The sequence below is a fragment of the Schistocerca serialis genome, chromosome 2 (genome assembly GCF_023864345.2).
Source record: "Schistocerca serialis cubense isolate TAMUIC-IGC-003099 chromosome 2, iqSchSeri2.2, whole genome shotgun sequence".
NCBI classification, from domain to species: Eukaryota; Metazoa; Arthropoda; class Insecta; order Orthoptera; family Acrididae; genus Schistocerca; species Schistocerca serialis.
The window spans coordinates 133,687,203-133,707,020 of record NC_064639.1 but is presented as its reverse complement, the minus strand read 5'-3'; the positions used below and the strand labels follow the sequence as shown (position 1 = coordinate 133,707,020).

The following is a 19,818-nucleotide window of genomic DNA, read 5'->3' as shown; positions in this document are numbered from 1 at the left end:
GTTGCATTTTGCCTACTCCTACCCTGCCGCGTCTCAGGAGGCGTCTTGTCGGGCCTAGGGAGGGAATTCTCTAACCTAAAAAACCCACATGTGCACTCCAGCTTCGCTCAACCTGAAATAATACTGCCACCAGAAACCTTGTTGCTTCCTTTCTCAGATGCACAAGTGTTTACAGAGCACTGAATTTTCCAGTACTTTTAGGATAAAGTGGACTGCTGTGAAGTCATAAATCACCTTTCATTAAGTAAATTATATGTGCTTACTCGTACACAGATTTTACCAGTGCATCATATAGTAGACACATTTGCTTTCACCACATAAATTAACCATAATGTGCTCATAACCGCATTGGCAAAACCTTTTTACACCAAAGTTGTGTGTTTTGGTGAGATCTCTTATGCGACGTATCATTGAAACTACATATTTGCATAATACACACAAATATAAATATGAAAAGCATCAAATATGACATGCTAGCTTCGAAGGTGGCAGCCACTTTTGACACTAATCAGTGATATATATTTGCAAAAGTTATTTGGTAATTCCAACAACTGAGGACAGAACACAGTGTACTCACCACATTGTTTTCAAGACAGATATAGCTCAGTCACATGCATTTGGCATATTTTTAATAGCAAACGCTCCTTCGCAGCATTCGTCTCTAAATACAGAAGTGTCATGGTATCCATCCCACCCTCAAAGGTTAAAATCTAACCTACTTCGTGGCTAGAATAGATTTTAACCTACCCCAAACTAACCTCTGTGACCCCATTGAAAACTGACAGAGGAGATCAGACACGCCATGATCAAACTGTCAGCTGATGTTATCAGGTGATCGCTCGCAACAGCATCTGACGACCATTTCGGTGTCACTGTGAACACAGCCCTTGTGGAATCCATGTGAAATTGGAGGTTCCCCTATAAATGGCGGGTAAGCCAGTTTACATGTCGGAGGAAGGCAATGGCATAATGCTTCCAACAGGACCATGCCTAGTAAAGCACTGTGTTGTTCAAAACAATCTCTGGATAGACAACAACTATGATGTACTCTCTGCCATTGTTACATAAAATCTTAGCAAAGTGAGGCAGAGTCCACTTACATATTAGTGTGCAAAACTTAAAGGTGGAAGTAACTTTTGTGTGGTGTTTCACTGTCAAGTATCAAAGCTCGTTGAAAATTGGGCCATTCATAGAAAAAACTTCCACAGTATAGTGTGTGCAGATGTGCTGCAATATGTCTCATCAGTACATCCCACATGTGTTCGATGGGATTTAAGATGGATAATGGGCAAGCCAGACCATTTGCCTCTCATTCCAAGATCTCCTCCACCTGCTCAGTTCAATGCAGTTATGCGTTATCATTCATAAAAATTAAGTTGGGGCCAAATACACCCCTGAAAAGATGCGCACAGGAAAGGAGTACTGGTCACAATAGCAATGACCAGTGGGTGTACCATGCTCAAAGATTTGAATGTGGGTATAACTATGCAACTTTATGCCTCCCCACTCCATAACACCTGGACCACCAAAATGATGAGGTGCGACATTGTTCCTAGGTGCAGTAAATGTTCTCACCTCTTGCCATATGAGGCTAGTCCAGAATCATTACCCAGACTGAGTCCCACTCTTTGTTGGTCCAGTCTGTTTGCTCTTGGCACCATCACAAATGATGCCAGCAATATGCGGTTGTTCGTGGTACACAACAGACTGGTCATCATGCAGAGAGACCACTCCTATGCAGTCACCATCCCCCTGTGGAGCCTGAGATTATGTGCCTTGCAGTCCTGTTAAATGTGGTCACAGTTGCACCCCCTGTTGTATGTGGGTCCCTTCTTACCTGTTGCACAATGTGGTGGGCATTTGATACTGTAGTTATCAGTGGTTGACCACCTCCTCTCCTTCGGGCAGCAGTGCCCTTGGTTTGGAAACTCCCCATGCACATGAAACAATGCTGTGAGCAGTACCAAATTCCTTGTGTACACTCTTCACATTTCAACTTTCTTCCAGTTTCCCAATAAATCTTCACCATGTGAAGTCATCCAGATGTTGTTACTGGGCCATGCTGAATTGGAGACAACCGCCACAGCATTCTGTAACTACTCATGGATTGACATGCCTGTCTTCCCCATTTCTTTAGTTGCCCTGTGTTGCGAGTCTGGCCCCATTTGGCACTATAATCGCATTACCCTTACACCATATAACATCCATGTTTCAGTGCACGACTGGGAGACCTCTATCAACATGCTCCCACAGCTTCATTCATTTCCACCGAATTGTTAATATGTTATATTCCTTTATTTAGCTCATCCTTAACAGCGGTGTACAACAGTTATGTGAACAACAACTGTTACCGTTTTGCTTGTAGTGGTTAATAGGTTTTAACAAAATGTGTAGTTGCCACTTGATGTGGAAAAATTTGCACAATCAAAATTAGTTTCCTGGAATGGGCTGGAGGAAGTGGGAGGAAAAAAAAAAGGCTGCAGCTTGCTGCAGAAAAAAAGTGTATGAAGACCTTAGCTGTGACAAGTTCAGGAAGCATAATTAGATACTAATGCTGGATGGAATTCAGATAAGTCCATCAAATTCTGGCTCATCTTTGTGGGTACACAAGATTCACATGCTAGTAGTAATACACCTCAAGTGTGGAAGCTCATTTCTACTCTTCTTCTTTTGTGACTTGTCCTCACAGCAATTTCTTTTGTTTCCATCATTGACCTATTTCTGTTAAATGCATATTATTTTCCAATATTGACAAACTTCAGTAATAAATATGCTGTTTGGTGATCAAGAAACAAATTTTATATATAAACTATGAAACCGCAGATAGTGAGCAGAACCAAAAGCTTTTTCAGCTTGGAGTTTTTGCATTCTCTTACTAGAAGCTAAAAGTGAGGGAGGCTAACAGAAAATTCTTATGTGGCAACAGCGTCAGTTTATTGGGTTGGTGCATATGTTCATTGTGTTTTTCCAAAAGTTTAATAAACACAACAGATACACATAACAGAGACTTAAGTCACCAATAATATATCCTCCTTCACTATCTACAGCAGTCTGCCAATGCTGGGGTAACTTCTTCTGTAACTCTAGAAATCACTCGCTTTTGAGACAAAGAACTCGTTGAGCCATGTTTGGAGCACATTTTCATCTGGAAAGGAAGTTCCTTGGAGGTTGTTAGACAGCAAGAAAGTTGAAAATCTGAGGGTACAACATTAGGTGAGTAAGGTGGCTGTGGAATTACTTCCCAACGCAATACCTTTATACTGTTTCTCGTCAGTCTAGCAGAAAGCAGGCAGACATTATCGTGGAGTAGAGTAGCACTTCACGCAATCTTCCTGCTCGTTGTTTTTGGATTGCGTATGCAAGATGTCTCAGTTGTTGGCAGTAATTGTCAGCAGTGATGGTTACACCTCGGGGAACCAATTCTTAATATACCACACAGTCGCTATTCCACCAGATGCGACATTGTCTTTTGTGGATGTGCACAGGTCTCCATGCAGAGAGCTGCTGCTTTATTTGAACTCAACCATTCCTTTCATTTCCTTATGTTAGCATAAAAGACACCATTTGTCATCACCAGTAATGATACATGACAGGAATGGTTAATGTTGTTCATGAGCCAATTGATGAGCCACCTGCTCATTTTTGTGATTTTGGCTTAGAGCATGCGATACCCATACACCTGATTTTTGAACCTTGCCGGCCGATGTGGCCGTGCGGTTAAAGGCGCTGCAGCCTGGAACCGCAAGACCGCTACGGTCGCAGGTTCGAATCCTGCCTCGGGCATGGATGTTTGTGATGTCCTTAGGTTAGTTAGGTTTAACTAGTTCTAAGTTCTAGGGGACTAATGACCTCAGCAGTTGAGTCCCATAGTGCTCAGAGCCATTTGAACCATTTTTTTTTTAACCTTCCCCATTGCATGCAGATGTCGCACGATGGTGGAATTATCACAGTTCACCACATTTGGTAGTTCTCAAGTACACTGAAGTGGATCAATGAGGATTAAGGTATTTCATTGAACCCTGAAGGTCTACCTGAATGTGGAGGGTCACTAATGTCAAAATGATCCTCCTGAAAACAAGAACACCATTTTCTTACTGTGCTCTGTCCAATTGCATTATCCCCAGACAAGGCGCAAATATTTCTGGCTTGTGTCATCCCTCTATTGAACTCTAACAGAAGAATATGTCATAAATGTTCAGATTTCTCCACTTGAAACTCAATTTTCTTGAGTCGATAGCCCCACTCACTATCCCTGAATTACAAAATTACAATATGTACATTCAATTAGCAACAGTGAACTTCAAATAAATCCGGGACACCAGCAAGCAAAACAAAAATGCTACAGATTAATGCACCAAACTAATATCAGTGTATCTGTTTATTGCTCCCAAATGAGGTGAGGTTTCGTGAAGTTCCTGTTGTCAATGTGTCTTATTACCATGAATCAATTTTTATATTTGGTGTAATGTTAACATTCCACTTCCATTAAATGTCCTTTATGGTCTCATTTTGTCATATTTGTATTGTTTTATTTCTGATCGTAGAATCTTATTGAAACGCCAGAAGACAGCCAAGTTTCAAAGGAACATTGTATTGCTATGGTACAGTGTAAAGTGCTTAAGCAGTTGAGTATCCTGGAACAAAGAAAACTTGATGACGAAGATATAGTTTCTGACATTGAATTCCTCAACGAGAAGCTTCAAGCATCTGTGCAAGATCTGAGGTGAGATGGCATACAGCATTTATTTGAATTTTTAGCTACTAATAAAGTGATTTGGCTGTATTTTACACTAAGCTGTTCAAATCTTGAACTGTTCTTTCTGGCTTACATTTTCTGTACGATTCCAAACCTGTTTCATCATTCCTGCAGCAAAGCTGCTGTTACTCCCATCCTCATCAAAATAGAATTGGTGACTTTCTTAGACATTGTGCACTAGTAAACAAGTACCATGCCTTTGACCAAGTGTTTGATCAGGCAAACGTCCGCAACTCAGAAATTTATTCTATAAGTTTGATGAAATGGTATGACAAGTCAGGAAAGGAAGGAAACGGTTGCTACTAAATCAAATTACAAGAATAGTAGCAGTGTCAAGTCGCCAACAGGCAAGTAAACAAGACTGAAAACTTTGCTAGCTTTTGAACGAATCCTTTTATGTTCTAGATACATTCTGCTAGAAGAACTCTATTAGGTTTGCCACAAGCACACTCTCTCTCTCTCTCTCTCTCTCTCTCTCTCTCTCTCTCTCTCTCTCTCTCTATTTCTTTCTCTCTCTCTTCTCAGCGATCACAGGCCCTGTAGACCATGCGCTGCATCAACGATCTGCTTCCACCGCCTTCTATCTCTCGCAGCCTCTCTCCACCCTGTGGAAATTCCTAATGCTGCGATGTCCTTCTCTATGCCATCTTTCCACCTTGTACGAGGTCGGCCCAATGGTCTTGTTGCCTGGAGAGTTCCTTCAAATGCTTTCTTGGTGATTCTGTTGTTTTCCATTCTGTCCACATGTCCAGCCCATTACAGTCTCCTACTTTTTAATTTCTGGATGATAGTGGGTTGCTTTATTAACTGATAAATTTCATTGTTCTTTCGAATTCTCCATACACCATTCTCCAACACAGGTCCCCAGATTTTTCTCATTACTTTTCTTTCAAAAACATTCAGTTTTTCTCTATCATTCTTTGTAAGTGTCCAGCTTTCTGAACCGTACAGTACTATGGGGCAGATAATAGTGTTTATTTTATTTATTTATTGTTCCGTGGGACCACATTTAGGAGAAGTCTCCATGGTCATGGAACGAGTCAATACATGAAATTATAACACGATTGTAGAAACAGATAAAATGAAATATAAGAAACATATTCAGGCGACAAGTCGTTAGTTTAAATAAAGAAAATCAAGAATGTAACACTGGAATTTGCTTAATTTTTTAGCTCTTCCAGGAGCTCCTCGACAGAATAGAAGGAGTGAGCCATGAGGAAATTCTTCAGTTTAGACTTAAAAGTGTTTGGGCTACTGCTAAAATTTTTGAGTTCTTGTGGTAGCTTATTGAAAATGGATGCAGCAGAATACTTCACTCCTTTCTGCACAAGAGTCAAGGAAGTGCATCCCACATGCAGATTTGATTTCTGCCTAGTATTAACTGAGTGAAAGCTGCTAACTCTTGGGAATAAGCTAATATTGCTAACAACAAACGACATTAAAGAAAATACATACTGTGAGGGCAATGTCAAAATTCCCAGACTATTGAATAGGGGTCGACAAGAGGTTTTCGAACTTACACTATACATAGCTCGAACAGCCCGTTTTTGAGCCAAAAATACCCTTTTTGAATCAGAAGAATTACACCAAAAAATAATACCATATGACATAAGCGTATGAAAATATGCGAAGTATACTACTTTTCGTGTTGAAATGTCACTTATTTCAGATACTGTTCTAATGGTAAATAAAGCGGCATTTAGTTTCTGAACAAGATCCTGAACATGGGCTTTCCACAACAGCTTACTATCTATCCGTACGCCTAGGAACTTGAACTGTTCCGTCTCGCTTATAACATGCCCATTCTGTCTGATTAAAATGTCAGTTCTTGTTGAATTGTGGGTCAGAAACTGTAAAAACTTGAGTCTTACTGTGATTTTGCATCAAATTATTTTCCACAAGCCACGAACTTATATCATGAACTACATTATTTGATAATGTTTCAATATTACACACAAGATCCTTCACTACCAAGGTGGTGTCATCAGCAAACAGAAATATTTTTGAATCACCTGTAATACTAGAAGGCTTTACATAAATAAGAAACAGCAGTGGCCCCAGCACCGACCCTTGGGGAACGCCCCATTTAACAGTGCCCCATTGGGACTGAAAATCATTACCACTCTCAATATTGCGGAGGATTACCTTCTGCTTTCTGTTCTTAAGGTAGGAGGCGAACCAATTGTGAGCTACTCCCCTTACTCCATAATGTTCCAACTTCTGCAGTAATATTTTGTGGTCAACACAGTCAAAAGCCTTCGTTAAATCAAAGAAAACACCTAACGTTCGCAACCTTTTATTTAATCCGTCCAAAGCCTCACAGAGAAAAGAGACTATAGCATTTTCAGTTGTTAAGCCATTTCTAAAACCAAACTGTACATTTGACAGCAAATTATGTGAATTTAAATGCTGCAGTAACCTTGCATATACAACCCTCTCGGTAACTTTAGCAAACACCGATGGCATAGAAATAGGTCTATAATTGTCAACATTATCCCTGTCTCCCTTTTTATAAAGTGGCTTCACTACCGAGTACTTTAATCGGTCAGGAAACCGACCACTCCTAAAGGAAAAGTTACAGATATGGCTAAGTACTGAGCTAACATACGTGGAACAATACTTCCGTATTCTGCTAGATACCCCGTCATATCCATGAGAGTTCTTGGTCTTTAGAGATTTAATTATTAACTCAATCTCCCTCTTGTCAGTATCATGGAGGAGCATTTCAGGTAACAGTCTCGGAACACTTTTTTCTAAGAGTGCCATATGATTCCCTGTTGGGACTAGGTTTCTATTTAGTTCACCTGCTATATTCAGAAAGTGATTATTAAGTACTGTACATATATGCGACTTATCAGTAACACGGACATCCCCACTACGCACTGATTCTATATTCTCGACCTGTCTCTGCAGACCAGCCACTTCCTTTACGACTGACCGTATGGTTTTAATTTTGTCCTGAGACTTAGCTATTCTATCTGCATACCACATACTTTTTGCCTTCCTAATAACTTTTTTAAGCACCTTACAGTACTGTTTGTAATGGGCTGCTGCATTTAGATTTTGACTGTTTCTAACGTTTTGATATAATTGCCACTTTGTTCTACAAGATATTCTTATCCCTTTAGTCAGCCAACCAGGCTGCCTGTTTGTGCTAGTACCCTGTTTTGAACGTTCTAACGGAAAGGAACTTTCAAAGAGCACGAGAAAAGTCTTGAGGAAAGCATTATATTTATCGTCTACTGTATCAGCACTATAAACATCTTGCCACTCTTGTTCCTTGATAAGGTTTACAAAAGTCTGTACAGCAACTGGATCAGCTTTCCTAAAAAGTTGGTAACTATATTTAACATGTGTTGCAGCACAAAAATCTTTCAGACTTAAAATTTGTGCATCATGATCTGAAAGGCCATTCACCTTTTTGCTAACAGAATGCCCTTCTAATAATGACGAATGAACAAAAATATTGTCTATGGTTGTTCTACTGTTCCCTTGCACTCTCGTTGGAAAGAATACGGTTTGCATAAGATTATATGAATTAAGGAGGTCTACCAGCATCCTTTTCCTTGCACAATCACTTATACAATAAATATTGAAGTCACCACATATAACTAACTTTTTGTATTTCCTATAAAGTGAACCAAGAACCTCCTCTAGCTTTAGCAAAAATGTTGTGAAATCGTAGTCTGGGGATCTATAAATAACAACAGTAAGAAGTTTAGCTCCACTAAATTTAACCACACCTGCACAACATTCAAACACCTTTTCAGTGCAGTACTTTGAAACATCAATTGACTCAAATGGGATACCGTTTTTCACATACATGGCTACTCCCCCACACCGCAAAGAGCTCCTAGAAAAGCTGCCAGCCAACCTGTATCCTGGTAAAGGAAGCCTCTGAATTATCTCCTTATTTAAGAAGTGTTCAGATATACCAATAATTTCAGAGTCAACATCTATAAGCAGTTCACTAACTTTATCTCTAATACCTTGTATATTTTGATGAAATATACTAATTCCCTCATTAATTGGATACCTAAGCTTTGTAGAAAGTGGTTTCTTTGTTAGAGAGACTTCCCTTAAGCAGGAATACCTATCAGCTGACTTCAATCTAAAAAAGGTACAGCTCTAACACCCACAACTACCGGAATTTTCCCATGAGTGGTCCCACCACCCCCACCTATGCTGTCACCTATAAGTTTTGCCAACCTCCCCTTCCCATACCTGTTGAGGTGCAGGCCATGTCTAGTGAAACCCGTCCTACTGATAGACTCCACCGACACCACTGAAATGTGACTCATGCCTTCTGTCATCAGCGCACCCCCAAGTCTCATGTTATTACGCCTGACGGCTGTATTAAGATGAGGCCGATTGTGACGCTGAAACAGTTCCACGAAATGCACATTTGTGTTGCCAGTCTGAGTGGCTATCTTTTCCAGGTCACCATCTATGTCATACTTCCCATCCCTATCAATACTATTACCAGCCCCACCCACAATCACTACCTGATCCTCTTTAGTAAAATCCCTACATAACCCCCCTATGTTAAAAGTCACCTGAGCCAATCCTGCATTAGGCTTCACAATGCTGGTGACCTGGTACTCACTCCCCAAAACTTCCTGCAACTGCTGGCCTACACCTCTACCAATGAGAACTACCTAACAGCAGAACCTTCTTCTTTCTCTTAGACTTTGCAACTGTCCTAGCCACCGTAACTGCTGAGGTCTGCTGCATACTTCCTACATCTACAACTACTAGAGATTCCTCTCCACTAGACTCTGACAGTTGGTCATATCTATTACAAACACCAATAGTAAAACTATCTGAAAATCTCCTTCTCCTAGCAGATCTCTTGCCAACAGCCAGCTCCCATTCCCCAACCCCCTTCTCCCTCCTCATCCTATCTAGCTCCTCCTGTGCGTTTTTCAACTGCACGTGAAGGGCAGCTGTATATCTTTGTGGTGATTGACAAAGCCTTACTTTTGAGTGGGTTGATTAGTGAGTACAGACATCTTGACCCTGAGGCTATTCTTTCATTTATATCCATTGTTATGATATTTTTACTGTTGAAACGTGATCCAAGGTATTTAAACTGGAGAACTTTTCTGAATTTAGAATGTTGGTCAATTTCAAAGTAAGGATTTGGGTTTATGACTCAACCTATTTCCATATATTCGGTTTTCTCTTGGTTAATCAAAAGCCCAATTTTGCTGGCACTCTGCCTGAGAGATCTGTACATGTCTTTCAGTTCTTCAGTTTCACTCAGCAACACTATATCATCTGCAGCCAGGGGTTTTACTTCACTGTGTTCGGATTGGAGACCATTGTATAGATGTAAATTACTCTCCTGAACCACTTTCTGTAATGCAAGGTGCAAGGTTGAAGAGGACACATGAAAGAGTGTCTCCCTGTCGTAAGCCTGTTTTACTTGGAAAGGTGGGGGATATGGATCCTCTGAACTTCACTGCTGCCTGGGAGCCATCGATGCACAGTTGTATCATCCTAATGGTTTTACTGGGCTCATGTCTACTCCTTTTTTTCTTTTACCATACAACAAGTTGTTTCCTTCTACTGCTTTAAATGTAAACACTCATCCACTGGTTTATTACATCAATGATAATTTATGCTATTTTTCTGTAGATATGTTGTTACATATTGTCACAGAAGAAGCTGAGTAGCACAGTCACCATGGCGTAGTGGTTATGATACTAGACTGTTGCTTGGAAGTTCGTGAGTACAAAACTCACCTGAACTGTAAAATTGTAGTTCTTGACTTGGTTCGAGTACATTCTAGAAGTATCCACAAATGTCAAGAATCATTGTACTGGAATGTTCTGTAACTGTAATATACTGTATGTTTTCTGGCATGAGGCAGTTTACTCCGCACTCTTGTATGTGCGAGTGTTGAATAAACGTATGTTAAGTGAAGTTAGTGTTCGTCATTTATCTAATTACACCTTCTTCTATGTGACATTATTCTGGTGGAGGCACCAGGTGTTGGAACTTGTGAAAGCCCACATCACCGATGACACAGGGGCTCCCATCAGGCCACGACAGAGCCACTGTTTACATGGCGAGAAACCCGAGTTCGAGCCATATTCAACAGATCGCAATTGATCAGAGACAGAAGAACAAGAGGACATTATGATGACAGCAACTGTGTGCCACCACATGAGACATCCTTCCGGTTTCAATGACGACAATGGCCAAGATCCAAACAAGTGGCTGAAGGTATATGAGCGTATAGCTAAATTTAACAAATGTGATAACACCATGTGTTTGGCTAACGTATTTTTCAACTTGGAGGTCACTGCCAAGCAATGGTATAAGGACAGCGACGAGAAGTTCTCAAGCTGGGAAGTATTCCAGGCAGAACTGTGCAAGTATTTCGGCGACACACAACGACGGAAGTGCAAGGCTGAAGGTAAATTAAAGTGCAGGGCACAGCGTCCAGGAGAAACTACAGCATCCTACATTCAAGACATCTTGGAGCTGTGTAAAATAGTGGATCCTAGAATGGAGGAGGAAGATAAGGTTGCACATCTCATGAAGGGTGTTGCTGAGGACATGTATCAAGCCCTACTCCTGAAGGAGGTTTCGGCAGCAGACGACTTCATAAAAGGGTGCCAGTATATTAAGACAATGTATTGAAGAAGAATTACACGCAAGAAGTTTGAACAGCTTCCAAAGGTGGTATCGATGTCTGTGATGGAGGAAGGAACTGACTTCACAAGTGTTCTTTGTCAGATAGTGAGGGAGGAAGTTCAGAAGGCACTTGGATTGCACAGCGAGCGAAAAACCGAGACGCTTCAAGAGGTCATAAGGGAGGAAATGGAACAGACATTGAACTCAATGTCTCGTCCTTCATTTCCCTTCAAAACAGTGAAAAAGTCGAGACCCAGGTGAAGTTACGTTCCTACAATACTGCATGAGGAACCTGTTGGGAAGGAAGACTGATGTCTGGAGGACCCAGGATAACCACCAGTATGTAATCGCCTGATAGCTGATCGTCATAGAAACCTCCCATGCCAAGTCTGTGGGTGAAATTGGCGCTATCACTACGAAACGAGATCTTCTAGCTCGACTATCACCAGATCTCACTAAGGAACAACAGAAGAAGCTACTTGCCATTCTTCAAGAGTCATCTGAATGCTTCAATCCACAGGTGAAGAGCAAATTAGACAAATCAACTGTGAAGCACCAGATTAACACTGGAGACCATCAACCAATAAGCCAGAGAGCATACTGTGTGTCAGCAACGGAACGTCGAATAAATCGCGAGGAGGTAGAGAAAATGATGATGAATGACATCATTTAGCCTTCGCAGAGCCCATGGTCATCACCAGCAATGGAGTAATTCACGAGGAGGTAGAGAAAATGATGATGAATGACATCATTTAGCCTTCGCAGAGCCCATGGTCATCACCGGTGGTTCTTGTCAGGAAGAAGCATGGCAGTTGACACTTTTGTGTTTATTACAGGAAGCTTAGTAAGATAACCAAAAAGGACGTTTACCCCCTTCCACGAATTGATGATACACTAGATTGTCTGAAGGGGGCTAAGTTTTTCTCAACCATGGACATGTACTCAGGATACTGCAAATCGAAGTAGATGAGGCTGATCTTGAGAAAACTGCATTCATCACCCTTGAGAGTCTGTATGAATTTAAGGTAAAGCCGTTTGGTTTGTGTAATGCACCAGCAACTTTTGTACGGATGATGGATAATCTTCTAAGTCACCTGAAGTGGACGATGTGTCCTTTTTATTTAGATGACATTATAGTGTTCTCGGAGACATTTGATGAACATATAAAAAGACTGAGGGCCGTTCTTAAGTGTTTGCAACAAGACGGACTGAAACTTAATCCAAGAAAGTGTCTCTTTGCAGCAAAAGAAATCGAAATTCTTGGACACCTTGTGTTAAACGAAGATGTGCGGCCAGACCCAGAAAGGTGAAACCTATACTGGAATTTCCTGTTCCTGAAAGTATTAGAGATGTGAGAAGCTTCCTCAGGTTATATTCTTATTACTGTTGTTTATCAAAGACTTTTGTATCAAAGCCAGGCCACTCCAAGAGTTGTTAAAAGCCGATGCTAACTTTATCTTGGGTGGTGCTCAACAAGATTCTTTCGATGTGCTGCGAAAAGCTCTTGACAACTGACCCTGTACTTGGTCTGTGTGATGAGAGAGCATCTACAGAACTACACACACATTCCAGTGGGTATGGGATTGGTGCTGTTCTGGTGCAAATTTCGGATGGAAAAGAGAAGGTTACAGCCAATGCTTATAAGACACTTACGAAAGCTGAGGCAAACTACTCAACTACAGAAAGAGACTATCTTGCTGTGATCTGGGCCATGTGCAAATTTTGACAGTATCTCTATGTATGCCATTCACAGTTGTTACAGACCATCATTCATTTTGTTGGTTGACAGGTCTTAAGGATCCAACAGGATGACTAGGCAGGTGGGTACTACGTCTTCAGGAGTATGACATTACCATAGTGTACAAAAGTGGAAGAAAACACCAAGATGCTGACTGTCTCCCAGGAAACCCCGCGTAAGACCATCAAGACTGATGAAGATAGTGACTGCCTCACTGCACTCAGGATCTTTCTGCTGAGCAGGAGGAGGACGCCAAGATATCTCAAATTATGCATGCCTTAAATCGGTCAGAGGATTTGAAAGGACTATTTAAGGTAGTTAATGGATTACTTTGGAAGAAAAACTTTGATCTGTTTGGAAAGAGGTGGCTACCAGTGATTCCTAAGCACAAGCATTTAAATGTTCTACAGAAATTCCATGACACATCTGAGGCCGAATATTAAGGATTTATTAAGACATATGATAGGATCCGCAAGAGATTTTTCTGGCCATGTTTATTTAGGAGTGTCCATCACTGTGTGTTGCACTGTCGAGAGTGCCAGAGGAGAAAGGCAGTTCCTCAGAAACCACTAGGCCGACTCATATCAATTCCACCAGTCAAAATGTCTTTCCAGCATATCGGGATTGACCTCCTTGGATGATTTCCAACTTCTGCTAGTGGCAATAGATGGATTATTGTTTGCACTGATTATCTAACACACTATGCCATTACAAAAACTGTAAAAACAGCCAAAGCATCCGAGGTAACCAAATTCATCGTGGAAGACATTGTATTAAAACACGTTGCCCCAAGGTCGTTAATTACGGATCGAGGGAAAGTTTTTCAATAGCATCTTGTGACAGAGATAAACCGTTGGTGCAACATTACTAATCACATGACAACTGCCTACCATCCGCAAAATAACGGGCTTACTGAATGCATTAATAAGATCTTGGGCGACCTACTGTCAGTGCTTGTCAATGTTGAGCAGAGTAACTGGGATGAGGTGCTACCTTTCGTGATGTTTGCCTACAACACCGCCAAACAAGACACCACAGGATTTACGCCATTTTTCGTGGTGCATAGGTGTGAGGCAACTACGACGATGGAAACTGTTTCCGTTACATCCTGATGATGTGGATGACTACATCAGCCAGGTGTTAACCAGAGCTGAGGAAGTTCGGCAGTTAGCTCGACTCTGCACGCTGCAGGCTCAAGAAAACGATCGGCGAAGGTATTACGCGAGCCACCGCCCTGTTGTCTACCAGCCTGGTGACCTCATCTGGATCTTCACTCCTGTTCAGAAGGTTGGTCTCTCTGAGAAACTCCTCAGGCGCTACTTTGGAACTAATAGGGGTGTAAAACAGTTGTCTGATGTTACTTATGAAGTTGAAGATTTCGACCTCAACACAAGACGGCGAAAGATCAGAGATATGGTCCACGTCCTTCAAACGAAGCCCTCTAAGGATCCTGCAACCCAGGGTAAATTCGAAGCTCCAGCGACAGGCAACAAGCAGAAAGGTGACGAAGAACGTAGTGCCAAAGGAAGTTCTAAGATCACCACCAGGGCGAACATCAGTCATCGGGGGGCAGAGCATGCAGGACCAATAACTCGTTCCGGGACTAGGAGAATGTAACACCGAGACGCTGTTCTCTTAAGGAAGGAGCAATGCCGCAGAGGAAGTTGAGTAGCACAGTCACCGTGGTGTAGTGGTTATGATACTAGATTGTTGCATGGAGGCTCGTGAGTTCGAAACTCACCTGAACTGTAAAATTTTAGTTTCTGTATTCAGTTCGAGTACATTCTAGAGGTAACCACGAATGTTCTGTAACTGTATACAGGGTGGTCCATTGATTGTGACCGGGCCAAATATCTCAAGAAATAAGCATCAAACGAAAAAACTACGAAGAATGAAACTTATCTAGCTTGAAAGGGAAACCAGATGGCGCTATGGTTGGCCCACTAGTTGGCGCTGTCATAGGTCAAACGGATATCAACTGCGTTTTTTTTTAAATAGGAACCACCATTTTTTATTACTTATAGTATGTAAAGAAATATGAATGTTTCAGTTGGACCACTTTTTTCACTTTGTGACAAATGCCGCTGTAATAGTCACAAACATATGGCTCACAATTCTAGATGAACAGTTGTAAACAGGTAGGTTTTTAAAATTAAAATACAGAATGTACGTTTTACCATTTTATTTTGGTTGTTCCAATGTGATACATGTACCTTTGTGAACTTATAATTTCTGAGAATGCATGGTGTTACAGCGTGATTACCTGTAAATACCACATTCATGCAATAAATGCTCAAAATGATGTCTGTCAACCTCAATGCATTTGGCTATACGTGTGACGACATTTCTCTCAACAGTGAGTAGTTCGCCTTCCGTAATGTTCGCACATGCATTGACAGTGCGCTGACGCATGTCGTCAGTCGTTGTTGGTGGATCACGATAGCAAATATCCTTCAACTTTCCCCACAGAAAGAAATCCGCGGACGTCAGATCCGTTTAACATGCTTCGACGACCAATCCACCTGTCATGAAATACGCTACTCAGTACCGCTTCAACCGCACACGAGCTATGTGCCGGACACCCATCATGTTGGAAGTACATCGCCATTCTGTCATGCAGTGAAACATCTTGTAGTAACATTGGTAGAACATTACGTAGGAAATCAGCATACATTGCACCATTTAGATTGCCATCGATAAAATAGGGGCCAATTATCCTTCCTCCCATAATGCCGCACCATACATTAACCTGCCAAGATCGCTGATGTTCCACTTGTTGCAATCATTGTAGATTTTCTGTTGCCCAATAGTGCATACTATGCCGGTTTACATTATCATTGTTGGTGAATGACGCTTTCGCTAAATAGAACGCATGCAAAAAATCTGTCATCATCCCGTAATTTCTCTTGTGGCCAGTGGCACAACTGTACACGACATTCAAAGTCGTCACTATGCAATTCCTGGTGCATAGAAATATGGTACGGGTGCAATCGATGTTGATGTAGCATTCTCAACACTGACGTTTTTGAGATTCCCGATTCTCGCACAATTTGTCTGCCACTGACGTGCAGATTAGCTGCGACAGCAGCTAAAACACCTACTTGGGCATCATCATTTGTTGCAGGTTGTGGTTGACATTTCATTATGTGACTGAACACTTCCTGTTTCCTTAAATAACGTAACTATCAGGCGAACGGTCCGGACACTAGGATGATGTCGTCGTCCAGGATACCAAGCAGCATACATAGCATACGCCCGTTGGGCATTTTGATCACAATAGCCATACATCAACACAATATCGACCTTGTCTGCAATTGGTAAACGGTCCATTTTAGCACGTGTAATGTATCACGAAGCAAGTACCGTCCACACTGGCTGAATGTTATGTGATACCACATAGTTATACGTTTGTGACTATTACAGCGCCATCTATCACAAAGCGAAAAAAGTAGTCCAACTAAAACATTCATATTTCTTTACGTACTACACGAATATGTAATAAAAAATGGGGGTTCCTATTTTAAAAAATGCAGTTGATATCTGTTTGACCTATGTCAGTGCCATCTGGTTTCCCCCTACAAGCTAGATGAGTTTTGTTCTTTGTAGTTTTTTGTTTTATGCTTATTTCGTGAGATATTTGGCCCGGTCACTATCAATCGACCACCCTGTATATACTGTATGTGTTCTGGCCGGAGGCAGTTCGCTCCGCACTCATGTATGTGCAAGTGCTGAATAAACCTTTAAGTGAAGTTAGTGTTCGTCATTCATCTAATTACACCTTCTTCTACATGACAATATTATTTTAGTCTCATTGTAAATGATTGTTTTACTAAGTTCTTATATTCATTGTTGAAGTTTATGTACACTGGAAGCAAACAGTGCTGTGTCATCAGCAGATTGAAGGTGTGTCGTCAGCAGACTGAAGATGGTTCAGATAAATTCCATTGAAGTGTATTCCTTCGTCATTTTGACATTTGAGGGGCCTGAAAATTATTTTCTGGGGCTGCTGAGAATAGTTTTGTGTACATTTACAAAGTATCAGCCTGTATATATAATGAATATATAAGGTGCATTCAGAAAGAAATGAGCCGGAGTCTGGAATGTGCAAACCGGTGACAGGAAGGTAGTATCATGGCACGTGTAATGAGGTGTGGTTCCGACCAGTGCGTGGAAGTTCACGGCCCATCGCTAGAGGGCATGCGTGCACGTCATGTGACTATAAAGAGCCAGCAGCAGCATGCGTCAATTGTCCATCGCTGCCAGTCGCATTGCAAACAGTGATGTGGAGGCGACAAAAGAAGAGCTGAGAGGTGTTTGTTTTCTGTCAGCGGAAGGAGTAGGAAGTATGGACATTCATCGACGAATGTCACAAGTGCACGGCGAACACTGCATGTCCCTTGCAAGGGTCATGGCATGGCACAAGTGCTTCAGGGCGGGACGGATATCGTTAGCCGATGATGCACAGTCTGGAGCACTACACTGCATTACTGATGACATCATCCAGCTGGTGGATGCACTCATTACCCAGGATCTCCGAGTGGCAGTGAAAGCCATAGCCGCCGTGGTCAGATTGAGCATAGGAAGTGTTCACACAGTCATGAAGGAATGACTGCACATGCACAAAGTGTGTGCCCAATCGGTGCCCCACAGTCTTCAACCAGACCAGGAATCATGTTGAATGACCCGCTGTCTTGCTCATCTGCAGTGCTATGCTCGTTAAGGGAATGCGTTCCTGGCATGAGTGATGGCTGGAGATGTCATGGTATCATCACTTCGAACCAGAATCAAAATAACAAAGTCTCCAGTGGAAGCATCAAGGTCACCACCACAATAAAATAAAAAGCTAAGGCCATCTACACGAGTGCAGAAAAGGTTATGCTGACATTCTCCATTGACCAAGATGGCCCCCTTCCGATTCCCTTCCTGCAGCGTGGGACAACAGTGAAAGCCCAGCGTTACTCGCAAACCTGGACCACCCTTTGCCAAGCGATCAAATCAAAATGACCAGGCAATCTCACCTGTGGGGTCATACTGCTCCACGACAATGCAAAGCCTCATACAGCCAACACAGTGACGGCACTCCTGCAGAAATTCAAGTGGGAGGTTCTCGGCCACCCTCCACACAGTCCGGACCTCTCTCTCTATGATTATGCTATTTTTGGTCCCCTTAAAAAGCTCTGAGGGGGAAACGATTCACCTTGGATGACGACGTCCAGCTGTACGTGCAGAACTGGTTAACATCACAGCCCCAGGAATTTTATGAGAGAGCCATTCACCTTATGTCACAGTGGAACAAGTGTCTCAACAGCCAGGGTCAATACTTCTAACATACAGGTACTGGTTTCTGTAATTATGCCTCTGGCTCGTTTCTTTTTGAACGCCCCTTGTATAAAAGTTACAGTTAGCATTTTATGTAAACATTAACCACATATATCAACAGTTACTGTAGTACGTAAAGGTAGAACTATCAGTAGTACATCTTAGAAATCTTTGAGTGAGTATGAACATCTTTCAGTTAACAGTTGTTTCAGTTTGCCTCTAAAAAGATTGCCATGGAGTTGCTTTATATTATTTGGCAAGCGATTATAGAAATACCTTCCAGCTTCACATTGACTGTAATTTGTAGCTCTTTATTATTCAACAAAAACAGTCAATTTTTGACAAAATAATGTAATTGAATCGATAAATCTGCTTACCAAGTGGCAGCAGAACACACACATAAATGAAGGTTGCCGATGTAAACCACACACGCGATCTTGATACATTCTCTAGACAGTAGTACCTCAGAACTCCACCTGTGGGAACTAGAGCTAAAACATGCGCTTGGTTCTCGCCACTCACCTGGCTTTAATTTACATTAATTTTTTACGTCTCAGCTTTCCTTCGCAGTAAAATACTTTTTTCTTTACTCCGTTATAGTTTTCTACATCTTTCATTGTCTCACCCATCTATTTTTCACCGCCTCCCTCCCACCTCTGTTACATACATTGCACTTAGCTTTCCACTCTTATTAACTTATGTGTGATGTTTAAGCAGTAATTTCTGTCTTGCATATTACCCTGTCTTCCACCTTTAAGCTCTCAGGTTTTCAAATCTCGTCCGATGCAGTCCCCAACAATCGGTCTTTCCTTCTCATCCCATGCGGTAAGTCTCCCCCGATCCGTGGTTCTGGGTGACTTTCCCAAAATCTACCCTTTTTCCTAGATCCCTTCAGTTCTTTTCCTTCACCCTTCTTCCTTCCCCTTCAACCCTTCTGCCTGAAGAAGGACCCACTGACTCCGAAAGCTTGCCTAATTATAAACTTTTATGTGTGTGTTCTGCCGCTGCTTGGTTAGTAGATTTCGTATTTATCCAATTAAATTATTCAGTATCTTATAATAATGACATCTCGTTCCTGCATTGTAACTGTGGCTCTCTCTGTTGTTCATCACACTTTATAAATATTCTCTTTTACAAACATTATAGTCTTACGGACATTCGATGAATATGCAGTCAATTAATTATAATTTTTAAAGTAGTCCCTACAGAACTGGTGTTTGCTCATGTTAGCAATTATCCTAACCGCTCTATTTTGAAGCCCAAATATCCTATCCATGTAGACAATGGGTGCCTCACCCCAAATTTCAACCACATATTATAAATGTGAGTGGTTTATTATTTAGTATGTTCCTATAAGGAC

The 19,818-nt window shown here is 41.6% G+C and overlaps 1 protein-coding gene across 2 annotated transcripts in view; it reads left to right on the top strand.

Annotated features, from left to right (window-relative positions):
* Positions 1-19,818, top strand: part of LOC126456841 (V-type proton ATPase subunit H) — a 71,842-nt gene that overhangs the window by 35,704 nt on the left and 16,320 nt on the right. For both annotated transcript variants that reach the window (XM_050092654.1, XM_050092653.1), the window contains one exon: positions 4,545-4,723. In XM_050092654.1, coding sequence (XP_049948611.1) covers positions 4,545-4,723 — 179 coding nt within the window. The remainder of the gene's footprint in view (positions 1-4,544; positions 4,724-19,818) is intronic.